Genomic DNA, 21266 nt, shown 5'->3' with positions numbered 1-21266 from the left:
AATAGTAAGAAAAATAATAATGAAGCCATTATTATGTTAAACAAGCCATACATATGGGAAACATTGGCTTTCTTCCAATGAGTCCGACTTTCTCCCCAACCCATGTTACCTCAAAGTATGTCAGGGGGTCCTTCAGTTGATATTCCGGGCGCTGAAAGAACCAGGTATCCAGACACTGTAACCTCATCATTCAGGGTTACGCGACGTCGGCATTTCAAAGTGTGATATTTGGTACATGTTCCTGTCTGTAGGGGTAGCCTTCATGCAGCAGGATATTTTTTACACGCACCCAGAGGATAAATTCAGGTTCCACTGTAGCTTTCTCTGACCTCCTCTAAGAATAACGAATGAGGAGGGTAGCGGTGCAAGATCTTTTTAAGCAGAATATTTGGATTATTAGCATATGAACGACATGCAATTCGATTGCTGGACTATCGAAGCCATCCATCCAACACATTTATTAAGATCCGGCAGTTCAAAGAGGATCGTTTCAAAGGTAATCAATTAGGCCTAGTTATTGTTCATTAGCAGCATACATTTGCATTCATTCTCTTAAATCTCTTAAAATAGCTTATACTCTTCTTGTGCAATGTATAGCCTACTGCACTATAATGCAAGCCGAGATCTGCCGCAGATGTATTTTTTAAACATGCCTTAAAAAACTTAAGCCTATGCAACATTAACCAATTAAAACTGTTCTGTAGCATTGAGGTTTGTGCTGTAGGCTATAGGCCCAATACATTATCACTATGCTATGCTTGAATTGCCCTGCCAATTCTGAAATGATATATATTTTTAAATGGTATATGATCACACTGGTACAGGATCATTTGTTGTATTACTTTTGAGGCACAGCTGAGTGAGTATAATATATATATATATATGTGTGTTTTTACTGGACTGATGGCCAGCATCTGACAGTCAGTCTGAGGGGAGGAAGGGAGCAGCGGTGAGGCTGCCTGTCATTCGAGTCAACAATACCGTCCCTCCGCTCTCCCTCCCTTAGCTGATGGAAAAGCTAAATTCACACTGCATTATTTATGCCTCATGCACCAATTCATGTTGTTACTCCTATGACCAGAGAAAGTGAAATATTCCCAGATATTAAAAAAGACACAAGCCGCTAATAATAACAAGGCAAGCTTATCGGAACACTTTGCTATGCTCATCTATTGCAGATGAAGTGCTGGTTATAGCGTGAGTGGAAGTAGGGAGAACGTACAATTTATGGCTCATAAAAATGTTGAAGAAAGTGTTGACAGTGCTGGATAACAACTTAAACATGTAATGTACTTACTCATATAAACAGGCTTATAGGTGCATTTGATTTGCTCTCTGGGCCTGCTGGGTAGGTGGAGTTCTACCTTCAGAATCATGAAATGATTAAAAATGGGGACACTTTGCTTTCCCGGAGCTAGGGCTGCTGAATCAACTGCATCTACCGCCAACAGCGCGAAACAAATAAAACAATTGGAACGGAAGGCTTTATTGTTGGTTTTTTTACAGAAATGTTTGGTGATCGACTAGGAATGCCTTGGAGGCACCGGTTGGTGATCACTGCTATAGCCTATAGATAAGTTTCTGCCCATATGAATAGATGTATTTTAGGCCATATAAAGAACAGCTATGCAAGATTTAATGGAAAGCAGCAAACAGACACAACATTTTTTCACATTCTTTAATTAGAGACTCAGAAACAGAAACAGGCAATAGGCAATACAGCTGGCTTCACAGTTTCCTGCCAAATAGGCCTACAAAGAAACTTGACGATGTTGAATGCGCGAGGGGGTCTGTGCGCTGCGTAGTACCTTCGACAAAAATACATGTAAGCGTGTACATTCATATGTGGACTTACCAAGGGCAGGCTCGGCACAGTCTTTGTACTGTTCAGGGGTACAGAATGGAGAATCACCTAGAAGGACAGAAGGAGCACAGAAGGAAGGGGAGGAAAGTTCAGATTCAGCTTTTCTGCTAGATATATTTATTCATTATTATTTAATTTTTTTCACCTTTATTTAACCAGGTAGGCAAGTTGAGAACAAGTTCTCATTTACAACTGCGACCTGGCCAAGATAAAGCAAAGCAGTTCGACACATAACAACACAGTTACACATGGAGTAAAACAAACATACAGTCAATAATACAGTAGAAAAATAAGTCTATATACAATGTGAGCAAATGAGGTGAGATAAGGGAGGTAAAGGCAATAAATAGACCATGGTGGCGAAGTAAATACAATATAGCAATTAAAACACTGGAATGGTAGATTTGACAGTAGATGAGTGTGCAAGTAGAAATACTCGGGTGCAAAAAAGCAAAATAAATAAATAAATAAATACAGTAGGGGAAGAGGTAGTTGTTTGGGCTATTTATAGATGGGCTATGTACAAGTGCAGTAATCTGTGAGCTGCTCTGACAGCTGGTGCTTAAAGCTAGTGAGGGAGATAAGTGTTTCCAGTTTCAGAGATTTTTGTAGTTCGTTCCAGTCATTGGCAGCAGAGAACTGGAAGGAGAGGCGGCCAAAGGAGGAATTGGCTTTGGGGGTGACAATTGAGATATACCTGCTGGAACGTGTGCTACGGGTGGGTGCAGCTATGGTGACTAGCGAGCAGAGATAAGGCGGGGCTTTACCTAGCAGGGTCTTGTAGATGACCTGGAGCCAGTGGGTTTGGCGACGAGTATGAAGCGAGGGCCAGCCAACGAGAGCGTACAGGTCGCAGTGGTGGGTAGTATATGGGGCTTTGTTGACAAAACGGATGGCACTGTGATAGACTGCATCCAATTTGTTGAGTAGGGTGTAAATTACATCGCCAAAGTCGAGGATCGGTAAGATGGTCAGTTTTACGAGGGTATGTTTGGCAGCATGAGTGAAGGATGCTTTGTTGCGAAATAGGAAGCCAATTCTAGATTTAACTTTGGATTGGAGATGTTTTATGTGAGTCTGGAAGGAGAGTTTACAGTCTAACCAGACACCTAGGTATTTGTAGTTGTCCACATATTCTAAGTCAGAACCGTCCAGAGTAGTGATGCTGGACGGGCGGGCAGGTGCAGGCAGCGATCGGTTGAAGCATTTAGTTTTACTAGCATTTAAGAGCAGTTGTAGTTATGAAATGTAGTACCTCTGATTGACTTTTGAGTTTGCGAAAAACAAACCGCAAACAGCTCAGATTTCTGTGGAATATGGTTACAAAGCAAGAATCTTCAGTAATTTGGGGTAATTAACAGAGAATCTATGGCAATCTATCGTAACTTTGGTAATTAATACTTGAATAACATGAATCTGTGTCTATATTGACCATACGTTTCTAGTAGCTAGACCATATGGGTCAAGAGAAAATAGCCTAATTAATGAAAAAAGCATCTAAACATCTGAGCATTATTTTCAATCAACTCTGCAACTCTTCCAACTATTGACTTTTCTTCACAACTGCCACCAATTTGAGACCAAAACATTGACAACAAATACATATTGACATAGTAAAATAAATGAAAGTGTGTAAAAAAATGATAAAGGATATTATGATGAAACTCATATTAAACACCAATGGTATTCCCTAAGTTGATGGTTTATATTTATGATCATGTTTTACAGCTTTGTCATATTTATTTTGTTTTTGTTGATATTTTAAAATCTTCTTATTTAATGATGTTATATATTCTGCATGTGATACAACCACACAGGGGCCATAGATAACACCTGGGATGATCTGGAGTACCCAAAAGGGCCAATAGATGTTTTATGATAGATTACACAAAATCCTTGAAAGACACCAAAATTCTGATAGTTTAATGGTAAACTGTGAACGTTTCCAGTAATATACCCTCCCTTTGCAACCCTACTGTGGAAGCAGTCAAGGAGACTCGCAACATGCAAAAATCTACCACACCTAAAGAGAGTGTGAGAGAGAGAAATAGAGCTTTGTGTGGAGCTTTAATACACCAACACAAACCTTGACCTTACACCTTACAGCTCTTTGACCTTTTCAAACCCACCACAGACTTTAGATTACTTTACCAACCACAACAACTACTGTAACTCCTTTATCAAACTTTCCTCACCTTGTTCTATGTCTTCAAATAGTCCTTGATGAAAAAACATGGCCCATAGCCCAAACAATTGTTTTTGTTTTGCCCATGGCCCAGACAATGCAATATTACAGACTCTATCCACATGTTTTGTTTAGTGTGAAAAGGGGAAAGAAAGTGTGTGCTCTTACCGGGCATGTGCACCATCCTGCAGTTACAGTTTTCCACGATGTAGCGTGTCTCACAGTCGATCCTGCAAGCTGTCACACTATAGACCTGGAAGAAGCCAGAGTCTAGCGCCTTGGACTCACACTCTCCCCACGGAGGAGGCAGGTAGGTCAGCTACAACACAGGAGAGACACAGTGGAGGGATGGAGCAGAGAGACAGAGAGAGAGAGAGAGAGTGACAGGGAAAAACACTCAGCTGAAGTCTAAAACTCCCATAGACACATAGGAGATGTCATGGTGTTATTGTGATTTAGAGCCATCAGAGAGAGGTTCCAAAAGGCCCTCTCTAGAACACAGCAGGCTAGATGACAGAGGAACAAAAGGAAGGTCTGGCCAACAGACTGGGCTGAGTGGGACACATTCACAGATACAGTCTCTCGCTGTGAAAACTCACAACAGGTTCCAAGAACACAAAAGCTCCAAACGTTCCCCCCTCTCGCCCCCACCACACCCCCATGGCTCTGGAGACGGGAACAGCAGACGAGGAGAGAGGGACACTAGGAGGAGCTGTGTGAGCGCCCATCTGCCCTGCACGCAGGCGGCCCTCGCCAGCCACTCCGCTACTCTCCGTTCAGCATCCATCACCCAGCACCCCCTGCATTGTGGGAGACGCAGTTTCCTCAGCCAAATACCAGTTCTTGGACCAAAATAATCCTTATCCTGCCAGGTCAGATTTGGCTGTGGAATGTCTGTTAGCACAGATAACATTGGAGAAGAATCCCTCCAATCAGAGACTGATACTGTATCCATGCATCCAGATTAGTTTGCTGTTGTTAACTCGAACACAGAATTCCCTCGATATCAGCAAGCGAGAAGTTTATTTGTCACGTGCGCCGAATACAACAGCTGTAGACCTGACAGTGAAATGCTTACTTACAGGCTCTAAGCAATAGTGCAGAAAAGGTGTTAGCTGAACAATAGATAAGTAAAGAAATAAAACAACAGTAAAAAGACAGGCTATATACAGTAGCGAGGCTATAACAGTAGCGAGGCTACATACAGACACCGGTTAGTCAGGCTGATTGAGGTAGTATGTACATGTAGACATGATTAAAGTGACTATGCATATATGATGAACAGAGAGTAGCAGTAGCGTAAAAGAGGGGTTGGCGGGTGGTGGGTGGCGCGACACAATGCAGATAGCCCGGTTAGCCAATGTGCGGGAGCACTGGTTGGTCGGCCCAATTGAGGTAGTATGTACATGAATGTATAGTTAAAGTGACTATGCATATAAGATAAACAGAGAGTAGTGGGGGGGGGGGCACACAATGCAAATAGTCCGGGTAGCCATTTGATTACCTGTTCAGGAGTCCTATGGCTTGGGGGTAAAAACTGTTGAGAAGCCTTTTTGTCCTAGACTTGGCACTCCGGTACCGCTTGCCATGCGGTAGCAGAGAGAACAGTTTGTGACTGGGGTGGCTGGGGTCTTTGACAATTTTTAGGGCCTTCCTCTGACACCGCCTGATGTTGAGGTCCTGGATGGCAGGCAGCTTAGCTGCCATACGCACTACCCTCTGTAGTGCCTTGCGGTCAGATGCCGAGCAATTGCCATACCAGGCAGTGATGCAACCCATCAGGATGCTCTCGATGTTGCAGCTGTAAAACCTTTTGAGGATCTCAGGACCCATGCCAAAACTTTTTAGTTTCCTGAGGGGGAATAGGTTTTGTCGTGCCCTCTTCACGACTGTCTTGGTGTGCTTGGACCATGTTAGTTTGTTGGTGATGTGGACGCCAACAAACTTGAATCTCTCAACCTGCTCTACTACAGCCCCGTCGATGAGAATGGAGGCGTGCTCGGTCCTCCTTTTCCTGTAGTCCACAACCATGGACTGATAAATCAGAAAACCTATACAGTACCTTTAGAAAGTATTCTCACTCCTTTTCTCACTTTTTCCACATTTTGTTGTGTTACAACCTGAATTTAAAATGGATTCATATTGAGATTTTGTGTCACTGGCCAACACACAATACCTCATAATTTCAAAGTGGAATTATGTTTTTTGAAATTTGTACAAATTAATTGAAAATGAAAAGCTGAAATGTTGAGTCAATAAGTATTCAACCCCTTTGTTATGGTATGCCTAAATAATCTCAGGAATTTAACAGTTTTGACTTAAATCTGCTTGAAAATCTATGGAAAGACCTGAAAATAGTTGTCTATATGATCAACAACCAAAATGACAGAGCTTGGAGAATTTTGAAAAGAATAGTGGAGAAATGTTGCACAATTGAGGTGTGGAAAGCTCTTATAGACTTACCCAGAAAAACACAGCTGTAATCGCTGCCAAAGGTGCTTCTACAAAGTATTGACTCAGGGGTGTGAGTACTTATGTAAATTGATATTTATGCATCCCATTTTCAATACATTTGCAAAAATGTAAAAAAATGTTTTAATTTTGTCACTATGGGGTATTGTGTGTAGATGAGTGAGAAAAAAATCTATTGAATCCATTTTCAATTCAGGCTGTAACACAACAACATGTGGAATAAGTCAAGGGGTGTTAATACTTTCTGAAGGCACTGTACATATAAAGAAGAAACTGTACAATAAACATATAATAAACTGTATAACTCCCATCATTTAAAAAAGGGAATGAAGAAGGAAGATCCAAAACATGTTCAGTCATTTTCAGAAGTTTGAAAAACATTTCACGTCCTGAAAAAGATGAGAGGAGGAAAAAGAAAGAAAAAGTCTGCCAGAGATAAGCATACAGAGAAGGTCTACTGTACAGCGGCAGGCAGGCAGGCAGGCAGGCAGGCAGGCAGGCAGGCAGGCAGGCAGGCAGGCAGGCAGGCAGGCAGGCAGGCAGGCAGGGGACTCTGGAGGCCTCCAATGATGGTGTGGCCAGGCAGGCCCCCTGGGCCGTAGAGCTCCCAGCAGTCTCAGCTCCAGCTCAGCTCTGTCTGTGTGACAGGCTCTGTGTGACTGACTGGCACAGCATCATCATCCTTCATCCTCCCCATTGCACCAGCACAGTGGGAAACAGTAAATTTAGACACCAGCTAATTAACTCTGCTTTGCACTTTGAATTCAAAGATTCCCCAGACTTCCTACTGTGGCTTGGCCCTTGTGTTCCTGCAGCGTGGCACAACTTCAGTTCCTGACTGAGCCAACCCCATCTTGTGAGACGCCATGTGATGACCATGCTTATAATCAGGCTGAATATAGCCAATATGTCTTAATGATTAGCAGTACTGTGGGGACTTTGTAAAAGTACAATGGTTGCCTGTGGTCATTGGTGTGCGATTGTAATCAGATCCAACCAGACAGCTCAATTGTGAGGCGGAGCTGAAGTCATGCACTCAAATGAACTCGTATTATTACTTCCAGATAAAAGCCACTTCATCAAAAAAAATAAGTGCACAGAAGCCAAAGAACACAGCCACTATGGGCACTTAATAATGCATGAACACACACACACACACACACACACTAGATTGCCTGTGTTCTTTGATAACCCTGTGTATTTTCTCATTATTTTAAGTATAGGGGAGTTTCAAATATTAAAGTGTTCTTTGCTATGCTTTCCACAGAAGTCACAAGGGCATTCCCGTGTCTGTAAATTACAGTTCCATTAAAGACCCTGAGCCTCTCTCCCTCCTGTGTCTTCTGGATGGGTCTCAGTCATGTATTTTTGGTCTTGGCAACCTAGTGTCCACGGGAGAGGGATGAACTGATATACTATACTGTACTGGTTCGTTAATAAAACTCCAATCTCACAGCTCCGATTTTCAACAAAATCCCCAAAGTTAGCAAATCCATGTAGAGCTCCCAAAGCCTAATTCCAAATCTAGAGTCGACAACTTGAATTATGCCCCTTGTTGATTCAACTGTTGCATTTTAGTTTTGATCAGTTTCTAATATGCTTTCTAATTGCTGACGTGCATCCCAATGGCAGAGTGTGTGGTCATTGATGAATAATGTGTGGGGAGGGGCAGAGAGGGTTGGAGTGTATTTAATCAGGTCATCAGTTCACCCCATAGTGGGCGCTGACATCTGTCTACTCTGATGATTTGACATTTGATTACAGCAGGATAATAGTGTTATACATCAGCCAGAGCCCATTCCAATTAGGACAAGAGGAAAGATTAGCAGAGGTATGAAGGTGATGGGAAAGGTGATGGACTGACTGCTGCTGAGGAGCACCTGCCTCTCATCTTAATCAAATCGACAGTCTGGGAAAGTCTATCTTCCTAGAAGTGATGAACAGCTGGCCTTTAGGGAAGACTGTTTAATTGTGAATGGAGACCTATAGGAGCGTGGCCAGACCTACAGTATATGAGTGAGGCCAGGGCTAGTTTGAAATGTTTTTAAGTGTTGGCTTCATTAGTCGTGTTTCAATCGAGCTGTAGTGGAGCAGGTTGAGAGCTCCAAGTTCCTCGGTGTCCACATCAACAACAAACTAGAATAGTCCAAACACACATTTTACATTTTACATTTTATTCATTTAGCAGACGCTCTTATCCAGAGCGACTTACAGTAGTGAATGCATACATTTCATACAATTTCATACATATCATACATTTTTTTTTTTTTTTTCTGTGCTGGCCCCCCGTGGGAATCAAACCCACAACCCTGGTGTTGCAAACACCATGCTCTACCAACTGAGCTACAGGGAAGAGGGCACAAGACAGTCGTGAAGAGGGCACGACAAAGCCTATTTCCCTTCAGGAGATTGAAAAGATTTGGCATGGGTCCTCAGATCCTCATAAGGTTTTACAGGTGCACCATCGAGAGCATCCTGACGGGTTGCATCACTGCCTGGTATGGCACCTGCTCGGCCTCCGACCGCAAGGCACTACAGAGGGTAGTGCGTACGGCTCAGTACATCACCGAGGCCAAGCTTTCTGCCATCCAGGACCTCTATACCATCTGTGCATAGTCACTTTAATAACACGACCAACATGTACATATTACCTCAATTACCTTGACACCGTTGCCCCCGCACATTGACTCTGTACCGGTACCCCGGTTATTTACTGCTGCTCTTTAATCATTTGTTATTCTTATCTCTTACTTTTTTGTAGGTATTTTCTTAAAATGCATTGTTGGGTAAGGGCTTGTAGGTAAGCATTTCACTGTAAGGTCTACACCAGTTGTATTCGGCGCATGTGACAAATAAAATGTGATTTTGATTTGATTTGATTTTAATTGCAGAACAGGCATCTCATGTATATGCTGGAGACATAAGCGATTTGAAGTATGAGGAAAAATAGATGAATCGTGACAGGAATCTGTCAACTAAGACAAGGGCAATCCAGCCAACTCCCTGTGGCAACTTAGATAAAAACATCTCCAGGGTCAGAGAAGGAGAGGGGGAGAGAGAAGAGGGGAGAGAGAGAGACAGAGAGAGAGAGAGACAGACAAAGTGATAAAGAGAGATACTCCCAGTCAGGGAATGGGCAGAGATAAGAGGTCAGACCTAGGCCTGTTGCGGTGACCGTATTAGCGCCACACCGGTGGTCACGAGTCATGAAGGCAGTCAAATTCCACGGTAATTAGGCTTCTCCAAGCTCTGATGCTGCTGATGGTCATTAGTAGCCTACCAAACTTACTAACTGCCTGGTACTCAGCTCTCTATTGTCCCTCTAATCACTCTGACATCAATGCAAATGTGATTGAAAAACTAATCAAACACTTCATTGGAGCCCATGAGTTCATGTTGCTCAACATTTCTATAGGCTATGCAATTGCGCGAGAAAACAGGGTGATGGCCTCGATTAAAAAGAGGAGGATCCCATCAGCTTCCTATAAGCTAAGCCTACTATATTTACTTCTCAACTTTCCTAATATTAAGCACATTGCTTATCTTTACAACAGGATTATAGCCTACCTGGCTGGCATGAAAATGAATCACAGGAAAAGCGGTTTGGAGAGAGAGAAGTGCATGATATTGGTCCATTCTAAATCAAAACACATTTCACACACATACAGTACCAGTCAAAAGTTTAACAACACCTACTCATTCAAGGGTTTTTCTTTATTTTTACTATTTTCTACATTGTAAAATAGTATTTAAGACATCAACACTATGAAGTAACACATTTGGAATCATGTTGTAACCAAAAAAGTGTTAAGCAAATCAAAATATAGTTGGTATTTGAGATTCTTCAAATAGCCACCCTTTGCCTTGCTGACAGATTTACACACTCTTGGCATTCTCTCAACCAGCTTTATGAGGTAGTCACCTGGAATGCCTTCTTAAAAATTAATTTGTGGAATTTCTTTCCTTCTTAATGCGTTTCTGCCAATCAGTTGTGTTGTGACAAGGTAAGTGGGGTGTACAGAAGATAGCCCTATTTGGTAAAAGACCAAGTCCATATTATGGCAAGAACAGCTCAAATAAGCAAAGAGAAATGACAGTCCATCATTACTTCAAGACATGAAGGTCAGTCAATACGGAACATTTCAAGAACTTTTAAAGTTTCTTCAAGTGCAGTCGCAAAAACCATCAAGCGCTATGATGAAACTGGCTCTCATGAGGACTGCCACAGGAATGGAAGACCCAGAGTTACCTCTGCTGCAGAGGATAAGTTCATTAGAGTTACCAGCCTCAGAAAATACAAATAAATGCTTCACAGAGTTCAAGTAACAGACACATCTCAACATCAACTGTTCAGAGGAGACTGTGTGAATCAGGCCTTCATGCATGAATTGCAGCAAATAAACCACTACTAAAGGACACCAATAACAAGAAGAGACCTGCTTGGACCAAGAAACATGAGCAATGGTCATTAGACTGGTGGAAATGTGTCCTTTGGCCTGATGAGTCAAAATTGGAAAGTTTTGGTTCCAACCGCCGTGTCTTTGTGGGTGAACGGATGATCTCCGCATGTGTATTTCCCACCGTAAAGCATGGAGGAGGAGGTGTTATGGTGTGGGGGTGCTTTGCTGGTGACACTGTCAGTGATTTATTTAGAATTCAAGGCACACTTAACCAGCATGGCTACCACAGCATTCTGCAGCGATACGCCATCCCATCTGGTTTGGGCTTAGTGGGACTATCATTTGTTTATCAACAGGACAATGACCCAACACACCTCCAGGCTGTGTAAGGGCTATTTTACCAAGAAGGAGAGTGATGGAGTGTTGCATCAGATCACCTGGCCTCCACAATCCCCAGAACTCAAACAAATTGAGACGGTTTGGGATGAGTCGAACCGCAGATTGAAGGAAAAGCAGCCAACAAGTGCTCATCATATGTGGGAACTCCTTCAAGACTGTTGGGAAAGCATTCCAGGTGAAGCTGGTTGAGAGAATGCCAAGAATGTGCAAAGCTCTCATCAAAAAAAAAAAAAAAAAAAGGCAAAGGGTGGCTAATTGAAGAATCTCAAATATGAAATATATTTTGATATGTTTAACACTTTTTTGGTTACTATGTAATTCCATATGTGTTATTTCATAGTTTTGATGTCTTCACTATTATTCTACAATGTAGAAAATAGTAAAAATAAAGAAAAACCCTTGAATGAGTAGGTATTCTAAAACTTTTGATCGGTAGTGTATTATTTAGTATATGTAAAGACAAGATTAAATCAAGAATAGTCTGATGGGTGACAATATTAGCCAATCACTTGTGAATGATGCTCAGTGTAAGGCAAGAGAAAATGTCTTTTTTTAGCTACTTTTTTTAATCCTAGTCGCACACCTCGTGTAGCCTAGCCCATAGGCCTTTATGTTTTGATAAGGTTTGTATCACAACTGGCATCCATGTATTGTAATCTTCCTGCACACACACACACACACACACACACACACACACACACACATACACTTGAATAGAAAGTTCTTTATCAGAAGTGCACGTTTTTCATCTCGGAGGTTGAAATTGAAATCTAAAAGTGAAAAGTGTCAGGAAGATAGCAGCAGACCTATTCAGTGTGTACAGTAATAACTTAGGTCAAAGGGCACCTACCCTCTGCTCCTGAGTGGCAACAAAGGTCTGAAAGCCCGGGGCAACGCCAAAGCCCAGCTCGTGGACGAACGGGGGCTCTGCCTGGCTGTGGATCTGCACCCGCACTCCCGCCTCGAACGCTGTCTCCTCTGTGGGGGAAAACATAGACACACACAGGGAGATTAACAGTTACTATCACACACACACGCACGCACGCACACACACACAGACACACACACACACGACTTAAAAGTACCTAATATACACACAAAGTAAAAGACAGTGAAATTCCTTTATGAATCACCTTTAGTAGATGAATGGTGAGCCTGTGAATGAGAGCCATATGCTTCCCTGTCTGCCTTCTTCCTCTACATGGATAACATGCGTTCAGTGGAAAGACAGCCCATTTGCCGCGGCTCAACATCAAACAGAGGAGCAGGAGTAGAAATTCCACTGGTTGTCTCTTAACTATACACATGAAAGAGCTGTTACCCAGCCAGTCACACACATGCACAAGCGCACACACACACTGTGGCAACCCGGGGGCCAGCAGGGAGCTCCAAAGGCAGGAGCAGGACCTTGGTCAGCTCCAGAGGGCTAGAGAGGTCAAGGTGAGTCAGCACCATGGACAGCTCTACAGGCACCAACTGCTGCTGATGACTCAACACCAATATTACCCAGTCCAGGTGCTGCAACCAATTGGCACCTGGAATTGGTCCCACCTGTCCCTCGTTATCCCAAATGAGTATAAGTAGAGGTGCAGTCACTTGGGCAGAGGGTACGCCTGGTCCTCAGAAGAGCCGGAGTGAGTATGATAAGCACCTTGATCCAATGACAAAGAAGATACTAGGCAATGTTTGACTCACCTTTCTCTCTCTTCCTGTTCTCTGCCCCAAATGAAGATAACCTAATCCCGGGAAGCACACCACCCGGCACAAGTAGAGAGCAAGGATTGAAACCCCGGACTCATCGCTGTCTATTTTGTTTTGTTCATTGACACAGGCGGTCCGAGGAGCCGCCAGTTACCTGAGAGGCTTTTCAGTTGTATTTCTCCCCTCCCCATTCTCCCCAACGTTTATGAAAGAACTACCTTGTTTAAAGCACCACAATTGGTCTCCCGCTGTCTTACTTTGTGAGTTTCACCTCTGACTCCCCTGGGCTGCCACAATGCACGCACACACACAGTGACACAAGGACACAGACAGGCAGATATTCTCCAAAGCATAGAGACCCTCTTCCAGACAAACATCATCCAGACACGCACACAAATTCCCCACAGGCAGACGTGCTAACACACTCACACATGCATGGGCACGCACACACATTCACACACACACACACACACACACCGAGAGTTTGGAGGAAAATAGGCTTTATTCAAATCAATAACTTTCTCTCCGCAGTCTTCTCATCCGGCAGCCATGTTGCTGTGCATTCAATCAAGCCGCCCATCCTCCTCCATGTTTGACAGGCAGCAGCTTCAATCAGGCTGCTGGACTGGAACAGTGAAAGACTGAGCAGAGGGAGCACGGTACCCAGGGTTGGCCAGCTTCTTTAAAGGGACGCTGTGACAGAGAACACAAAGCCCACCACGGCATCACCCAGCAGCCATCCATCACACAGCTACCTGCACTCAGAAAGGAAACGCACCGTGACGTCTGGGATGGGGTCGGGGTAATGTGTGGAACAGGAAATCAAACAGGTGCTGTGTGTGTGTGTGTGACTGCCTTGTAGGACGGGAAGCAAATCCCAGTACTGAATCACAATTGCGTACACAGATTTGCAGGTGCAGCGAAATACTTCTGTTTCTAGCTCCAACAGTACAGTAATATCTAGCAATACAATAACAATACACACATAATCCAAAAAGTTAATACAATTAAATAAAATTCATATCCATACTGTCTATATAAATATATAAGCAGGGGTCATACATATATATTTATAAATGGTATGTATAGACAGTATGGACAGTTTATGAATAGAAAATGTGTTATATAGGATGAGCCTTGACTAGAATACAGCATATACATATGAATTAGGTAAAACAGTATGTAAACATTATTAAAGTGACCAATGTTCAATGACTATGTACATTGGGGAGCATTCTCTGAGGTGCAGGGCAGAGTGCGGGGTGGTAGTGGACTAGTGACTGTGTCTAAGGTTCAGGGCAGGGGACTGGGTGGAGGTTGGCTAGTGATGACTGTTTAACAGTCTGATGGCCTGGCGATAGAAGCTGTTTTTCAGTCTCTTGTGCCAGCTCTGATGCACCTGTACTGCCTCCGCCTTCTAGATGGTAGCGGAGTGAACAGGCCATGGTTCGGGGTTGCTGAGGTCCTTGATGATCTTCTTGGCCTTCCTGTGACACCGGGTGTTGTAGATGTCCTGGAGGTCAGACAGTGTGACCGCACCACCCTCTGGAGAGCCCTGTGGTTGTGGGCGGTGCAGTTGCCGTACCAGGAGGTGATACAGTCCAACAGAATACTCTCGATGGTGCATCTGTAGAAGTCTGTAAGGGTCTTAAGGGCCAAGTTGAATTTCTTTAGCCTCCTGCGGTTGAAGAGGTGCTGTTGCGCCTTCTTCACCACACTGTCGCTGTGGAGGGGCCATTTCAGGTCCTCAGTGATGTGCACGCTGAGGAACTTGAAGCTTTTGACCTTCTCCACTGCGGCCCCGTCGATGTAGATGGGGGCGTGTTGGATGGATGGGTAATCATGGTGGTGTCATGTACATTATGAGGAAAATGTATATTCTTTTTTAAATACTAATTTAGATGGGAGAGAACGGCAGGCAGGGGTTATGTGAGCATCAACACACACTGCTATGTGAGTTTACTGAACAGTCCATCACGAACACAACAAATCCCCATCACCAGATTTGATCTGAATGAGATGGACAGATAGAACGTGTGATAACCCCTGAAGGTTAGGTTGAAATAATCATCATCTGTACCACCATCATCATTCTTATCACCATCGTTTCCACAGGTCATGTATTTGGGTGGGACTTCCTAAATAAATGACTGTGGTATTTCATTTGCCTTCCTCTCAGGGCGTCAGCTGTGATTCCATCTCCGGCTGAAATGACAAATCACGGAGCAGAGGGGAATAAGAGGAAGAAAACGGGCTGAGAGTGTGTGAGAGAGAGAAAGAGAGAAAGACAGAGATAGTGTGTGTGTGTCCACGAATGTGTGTATGAAATCAAATAACAACAGTCACATCTAATCTTGTGTGGGCCCCTGCTGCCAGGGGTTCACATCTCCCACATAGCCCGGGGTCAACCTTGTTTCCATCACAGACATTACATTCCCTCCCTCCACCCCTCACACACCTCCCTCCCTCCACCCCTCACACACCTCCCTCCCTCCACCCCTCACACACCTCCCTCCCTCCACCCCTCACACACCTCCCTCCCTCCACCCCTCACACACCCCCCTCCCTCCACCCCTCACACACCTCCCTCCCTCCACCCCTCACACACCTCCATCCCTCCACCCCTCACACACCCCCCTCCCTCCACCCCTCACACACCCCCCTCCCTCCACCCCTCACACACGTCCCTCCCTCCACCCCTCACACACCTCCATCCCTCCACCCCTCACACACCTCCCTCCCTCCACCCCTCACACACCTCCCTCCCTCCACCCCTCACACACCTCCCTCCCTCCACCCCTCACACACGTCCCTCCCTCCACCCCTCACACACCTCCACCCCTCACACACCTCCCTCCCTCCACCCCTCACACACGTCCCTCCCTCCATCCCTCACACACGTCCCTCCCTCCATCCCTCACACACCTCCCACACAGCCAGAGGGTTTGCCAATTGCCATACACCACAGGTCCGGACCCCCACCCCCACTACCCAGCCAATCTGTCATGCTGTAGCCTGTCTGATCCAGCCACTTGTGTTTGATCAGGCAGAAAGTTTGACACTACACTGTCCTCCTTCTAGAAATAAGCCTGCTGTTCCATGTTGCCTGTGATGAGTAACATTGATCATTTGGACATTCATGTAAACAGGGGTGTTTCATGGTCAAGTTTCCACACACACAAGTCAAAGTGTATTATCACCAAGAAACACTAAAAAGGCATCGGAGGAGTATTTTCCACTCCAGTGTGGATCATACCCGCTGTCTGACCTGTTGTTGAATAAACAACCTCATGTTGTGTTCGGGAGGCCCCACAGCACCATGAGTCTGTTGAGAAGCCTGAGAGTGCTAAATTAATTAGACAGAGCAGAGAGAGAAGGGCCCTTAGAACTACAACATGTGTTAGGTTCTGTTTGAAGTTCCACTCTCCTCTTTTTTCTAACATGGTGGATATCTGAGATGATGATGACAGGTTGTTAGAGGGAGAGAGGATACAGAGAGAGAGAGAAAGAGAGCGGGGAGAGGGGTATTACTGCCGAGGATCCTCTGAACACCAAAGGTAATGATTCACGTTCATTAGCTGTGAATCCAATGAAGTTTGGCGGCATTCTGAAGGGAAAATCTAAATAACTCAGTAGAGAATCAGAATCTAAACATCTCAATGGGGAATCAGAATCTAAACAACTCAATAGGTTATCAGAATCTAAACAACTCAATGGGGAATCAGAATCTAAACAACTCAATGGGTTATCAGAATCTAAACAACTCAATGGGGAATCAGAATCTAAACAACTCAATGGGGAATCAGAATCTAAACAACTCAATGGAGAATCAGAATCTAATCGAAGAGACAGAGAGAGAAAGGGAAAACAGAGGTAGGACAGAAGGAGGAAGATATAGCAGCATGAGAGAACTGGGAGAAAGAACATGGAGCGAGAAAGGGATGGAGCGTTATAGAGAGAGATAGAGGTGGAGAAAATTGTCCTGGCTCGTCTGTGAAAAGATGAGAGAGAAATCAAAGTCAAGGACTTCTCTTCCATGGTTACAAATGAAGGCCGGGGCTAATCTATACTCTCCTACAGTATCCAATGCTTCAGATGGGAGTCAGGATGGAGTCATGAGAGTGTGTGTATCAATGTTAACTCAATCACTATGGAGGCTGTATACGATCACATACACTAAGTGTACAGAGCATTATGAACACCTTCCTAATATTGAGTTGCACCCACTTTTGCCCTCAGAACAGCCTCAATTCATCAAGGGATGGACTCTACAAGGTGTCAAAAGCTTTCCACAGGGATGCTGGCCCATGTTGACTCCAATGCTTCCCACAGTTGTGTCAAGTTGGCTGGATGTCCTTTGGGTGGTGGACTATTATTGATACACACGGGAAACTGTTGAGCATGAAAAACCCAGCAGCGCTGTATTTCTCGACACACTCAAACCGGTGTGCCTGGCACCTACTACCATAACCTGTTCAAGGGCACCTAAATATTTTGTCTTGCCCATTCACCCTCTGAAAGGTCCACATACACAATCCATATCTCAATTGTCTCAAGTCTTAAAAATCATTCTTTAACCAGTCTCCTCCCTTTCATCTACACTGATTGTAGTGGATTTAACCAGTGACTTCAATAAGGGATCACAGCTTTCACCTGGTCAGTTTATGTAATGGAAAGAGCAATGTTTTTTGTACACTCTCTATGCGTGGGAATACTTTGGAACAGATTTGGAAGTGGTGGGATGCTGGAAATAGCTAAGCCAATTGAAGTAGGTGACAGGGAGGAAGTGAACATTCACTTTCATCGTTTTAAAGGTGAGATAATGAGCTGCCTGGGGATATTCTATAATATCCCTCAGAACAATTTCAACTTAATCCTGTTATATAAGCAAAACCTTCACCTAAGATCTACCTGGCTACTTTCATAGCACATTATGAATTAGTGTTTCCCTTTGTTTAGTATATATAAACAACCCATCTTAATGCTTTGATGCTTAGATAATTCTACAGGACTCCTGGTACAGTTGAAGTCAGAAGTTTATATACACCTTAGACAAATACATTTAAACTCAGTTTTTCACAATTCCTGACATTTAATCCCAGTAAAAATTCCATCTTACATCAGTTAGGATCACCACTTTATTTTAAAATGTGAAATGTCAGAATAATAGTAGAGAGAATGATTTATTTCAGCTTTTATTTCTTTCATCACATTCCCAGTGGGTCAGAAGTTTAAATACACTCAATTAGTATTTGGTAGCATTGCCATTAAATTGTTTAATTTGGGTCAAATGTCTCAGGTTGCCTTCCACAAGCTTCCCACATTTACATTTACATTTAAGTCATTTGGCAGACGCTCAGAGTCAGGTTTGTAGGCCTCCTTGCTCACATACACTTTTTCAGTTCTGCCCACATATTTTCTATAGGATTGAGGTCAGGGCTTTGTGATGGCCACTCCAATACCTTGACTTTGTCGTCCTTAAGCCATTTTGCCACAACTTTGGAAGTATGCTTGGGGTCATTGTCCATTTGGAAGACCCATTTGCGACCAAGCTTTAACTTCCTGACTGTCTTGAGATGTTGCTTCAATATATCCACATAATTTTCCTCCTCATGATGCCATCTATTTTGTGCACCAGTCCCTCCTGCAGCAAAGCATCCCCACAACATGGTGCTGCCACCCCCGTGCTTCTCGGTTGGGATGGTGTTCTTCGGCTTGCAAGCGACCCCCTTTTTCCTCCAAACATAATGATGGTCATTATGGCCAAACAGTTCTATTTTTGTTTCATCAGACCAGAGGACATTTCTCCAAAAAGTACAATCTTTGTCCCCATGTGCAGTTGCAAACCGTAGTCTGGCTTTTTTTATGGCGGTTTTGGAGCAGTGGCTTCTTCCTTGCTGAACGGCCTTTCAGGTTATGTCAATATAGGACTTGTTTTACTGTGGATATAGATACTTTTGTACCCGTTTCCTCCAGCAACTTCACAAGGCCCTTTGCTGTTGTTCTGGGATTGATTTGCACTTTTTGCACCAAAGTACGTTAATCTCCAGGAGACAGAACGCGTCTCCTTCCTGAACGGTATGACGGCTGCGTGGTCCAATGGTGTTTATACTTGCGTACTATTGTTTGTACTGATGAACGTGGTAACTTCAGGCATTTGGAAATTTCTCCCAAAGATGAACCAGACTCGTGGAGGTCTACAATTTTCTTTTCTGAGGTCTTGGATGATTTCTTTTGATTTTCCCATGATGTCAAGGAAAGAGGCACTGAGTTTGAAGGTATGCCTTGAAATACATCCACAGGTACCCCTCCAATTGACTTAAATGATGTCAATTAGCCTATCAGAAGCTTCTGAAGCCCTGACATCATTTTCAGGAATTTTTCAAGCTGTTTAAAAGCACAGTCAACTTAGTGTATGTAACTGACCACCTGGAATTGTGATACAGTTAATTATAAGTGAAATAATATGTCTGTAAACAATTGTTGGAATAATTACTTGTGTCATGCACAAAGTAGATGTTCTAACCGAATTGCCAAAACTATAGTTTGTTAACATGAAATTTGTGGAGTGGTTGAAAAATGAGTTTTAATGACTCCAACCTAAGTGTATGTAAACTTCAACTGTATGTTTGATCAAGAACATTTCAGGTAAAAGAAAGCATTTAAATGACTGTTAGTCTAGTGGAATCTACACTGAACAAAAATATAAACCTAAAATGCAACAATTTCAAAGATTGTACTGAGTTACAGTTCATATAAGAAAACCTGTCAGTTGAAATAAATTCATTAGACCCTAATCTATGGATTTCACATGACTGGTAATACAGATATGCATCTGTTGGTCACAGATACCTTAGACAAAAAGGTTAGGGAAGTGGATCAGAAAACTAGTCACTATCTGGTGTGATTACCACTTGCCTCATGCAGTGTGACACATCTCCTTCGCATAGAGTTGATCAGGCTGTTTATTTTGGCCTGTGGAATGCTGTCCCACTCCTCTTCAATGGCTTTGCAAAGTTGCTGGATATTGGGGGGATATGGACATGCTGTCGTACACGTCGATCCAGAGCATCCCGTAAATGCTCAATGGGTGACATGTCTGGTGTGTATACAGGCCATGGAATAATTGGGGCATTTTCAGCTTCCAGGAATTGTGTACAGATCCCTGCAACATGGGGCCGTCCATTATCATGCTGAAACATGATGTGATGGCGGTGGATGAATGGCACGACAATGGGCCTCAGAATCTCATCACAGTATCTCTGTGCATTTAATCCATCGATAAAATGCAATTGTGTTCATTGTCCGTAGCTTATGCCTGCCCATAACATAACCCCACTGCCACCACGATACACTCTGTTCACAACGTTGGCCTCAGCAACCCTGTAACGGTTGTCGTCGGGAATGGAGGACCAAAACGCAGCAGGAATGTGGATGCTCATCTTGTATTTATTTTTAAATCAAGAGAACACCAAAATAACAAACAAAGAACGCACAAACAACAAAACAGTCTTGTCATGCTCACACACGCAAAACAAGAAACAATCTCCCACAACACCAAACAATTACCCATATATAGGACTCTCAATCAGAGGCAACGAGAAAGCACCTGCCTCCAATTGAGAGTCTAACCCCCATCAACCTAAACATAGACATACAACAAACCAGAAAGAACATAGAATACAAACCTAGAACATAACCCCAAAAACCCGGAAATAATAAATCAAACGCCCTACTAAATAAACCACCACCCCGAACCACATAAAACAAATACCCTCTGCCACGTCCTGACCAAACTACAATAACAAATAACCCTTATACTGGCCAGGACGTGACAAACCCGATCGCCCACACAACGCCATACATGCTGTCTGCCATCTGCCCAGTACAGTTGAAAACGGGATTCATCCGTGAAGAGCACAATTCTCCAGTGTGCCAGTGGTCATCGAAGGTGAGAATTTACCACTGAAGTCGGTTACGACACCGAACTGCAGTCAGGTAAAGACCCTGGTGAAGATGACAAGCAGGCAGATGAGCTTCCCTGAGACAGTTTCTGACAGTTTTTGCAGAAAGTCTTCGGTTGTGCAAACCCACAGTTTCATCAGCAATCTGGGTGGCTGGTCTCAGGTGATCCCGCTGGTGAAGAAGCCAGATGTGGAGGTCCTGGGCTGGCATGGTTACACAGGGTCTTCAGTTGTGAGGCCGGTTGAACATCAGTGGTATTGTGTGTGACAAAACTGCACAT

At 43.7% G+C, this 21266-nt stretch overlaps 1 protein-coding gene across 3 annotated transcripts in view; it reads right to left on the bottom strand.

Annotated features, from left to right (window-relative positions):
• Positions 1-21266, bottom strand: part of asic2 (acid-sensing (proton-gated) ion channel 2) — a 393085-nt gene that overhangs the window by 14472 nt on the left and 357347 nt on the right. For all 3 annotated transcript variants that reach the window (XM_029728490.1, XM_029728491.1, XM_029728489.1), the window contains 3 exons: positions 12171-12298; positions 4218-4368; positions 1856-1912 (listed from right to left, as the gene is read on the bottom strand). In XM_029728490.1, coding sequence (XP_029584350.1) covers positions 1856-1912; positions 4218-4368; positions 12171-12298 — 336 coding nt within the window. The remainder of the gene's footprint in view (positions 1-1855; positions 1913-4217; positions 4369-12170; positions 12299-21266) is intronic.

This window comes from Salmo trutta, chromosome 32 (assembly GCF_901001165.1).
Source record: "Salmo trutta chromosome 32, fSalTru1.1, whole genome shotgun sequence".
Classification (NCBI taxonomy): domain Eukaryota; kingdom Metazoa; phylum Chordata; class Actinopteri; order Salmoniformes; family Salmonidae; genus Salmo; species Salmo trutta.
This window is presented reverse-complemented; position numbering and strand designations above follow the sequence as displayed.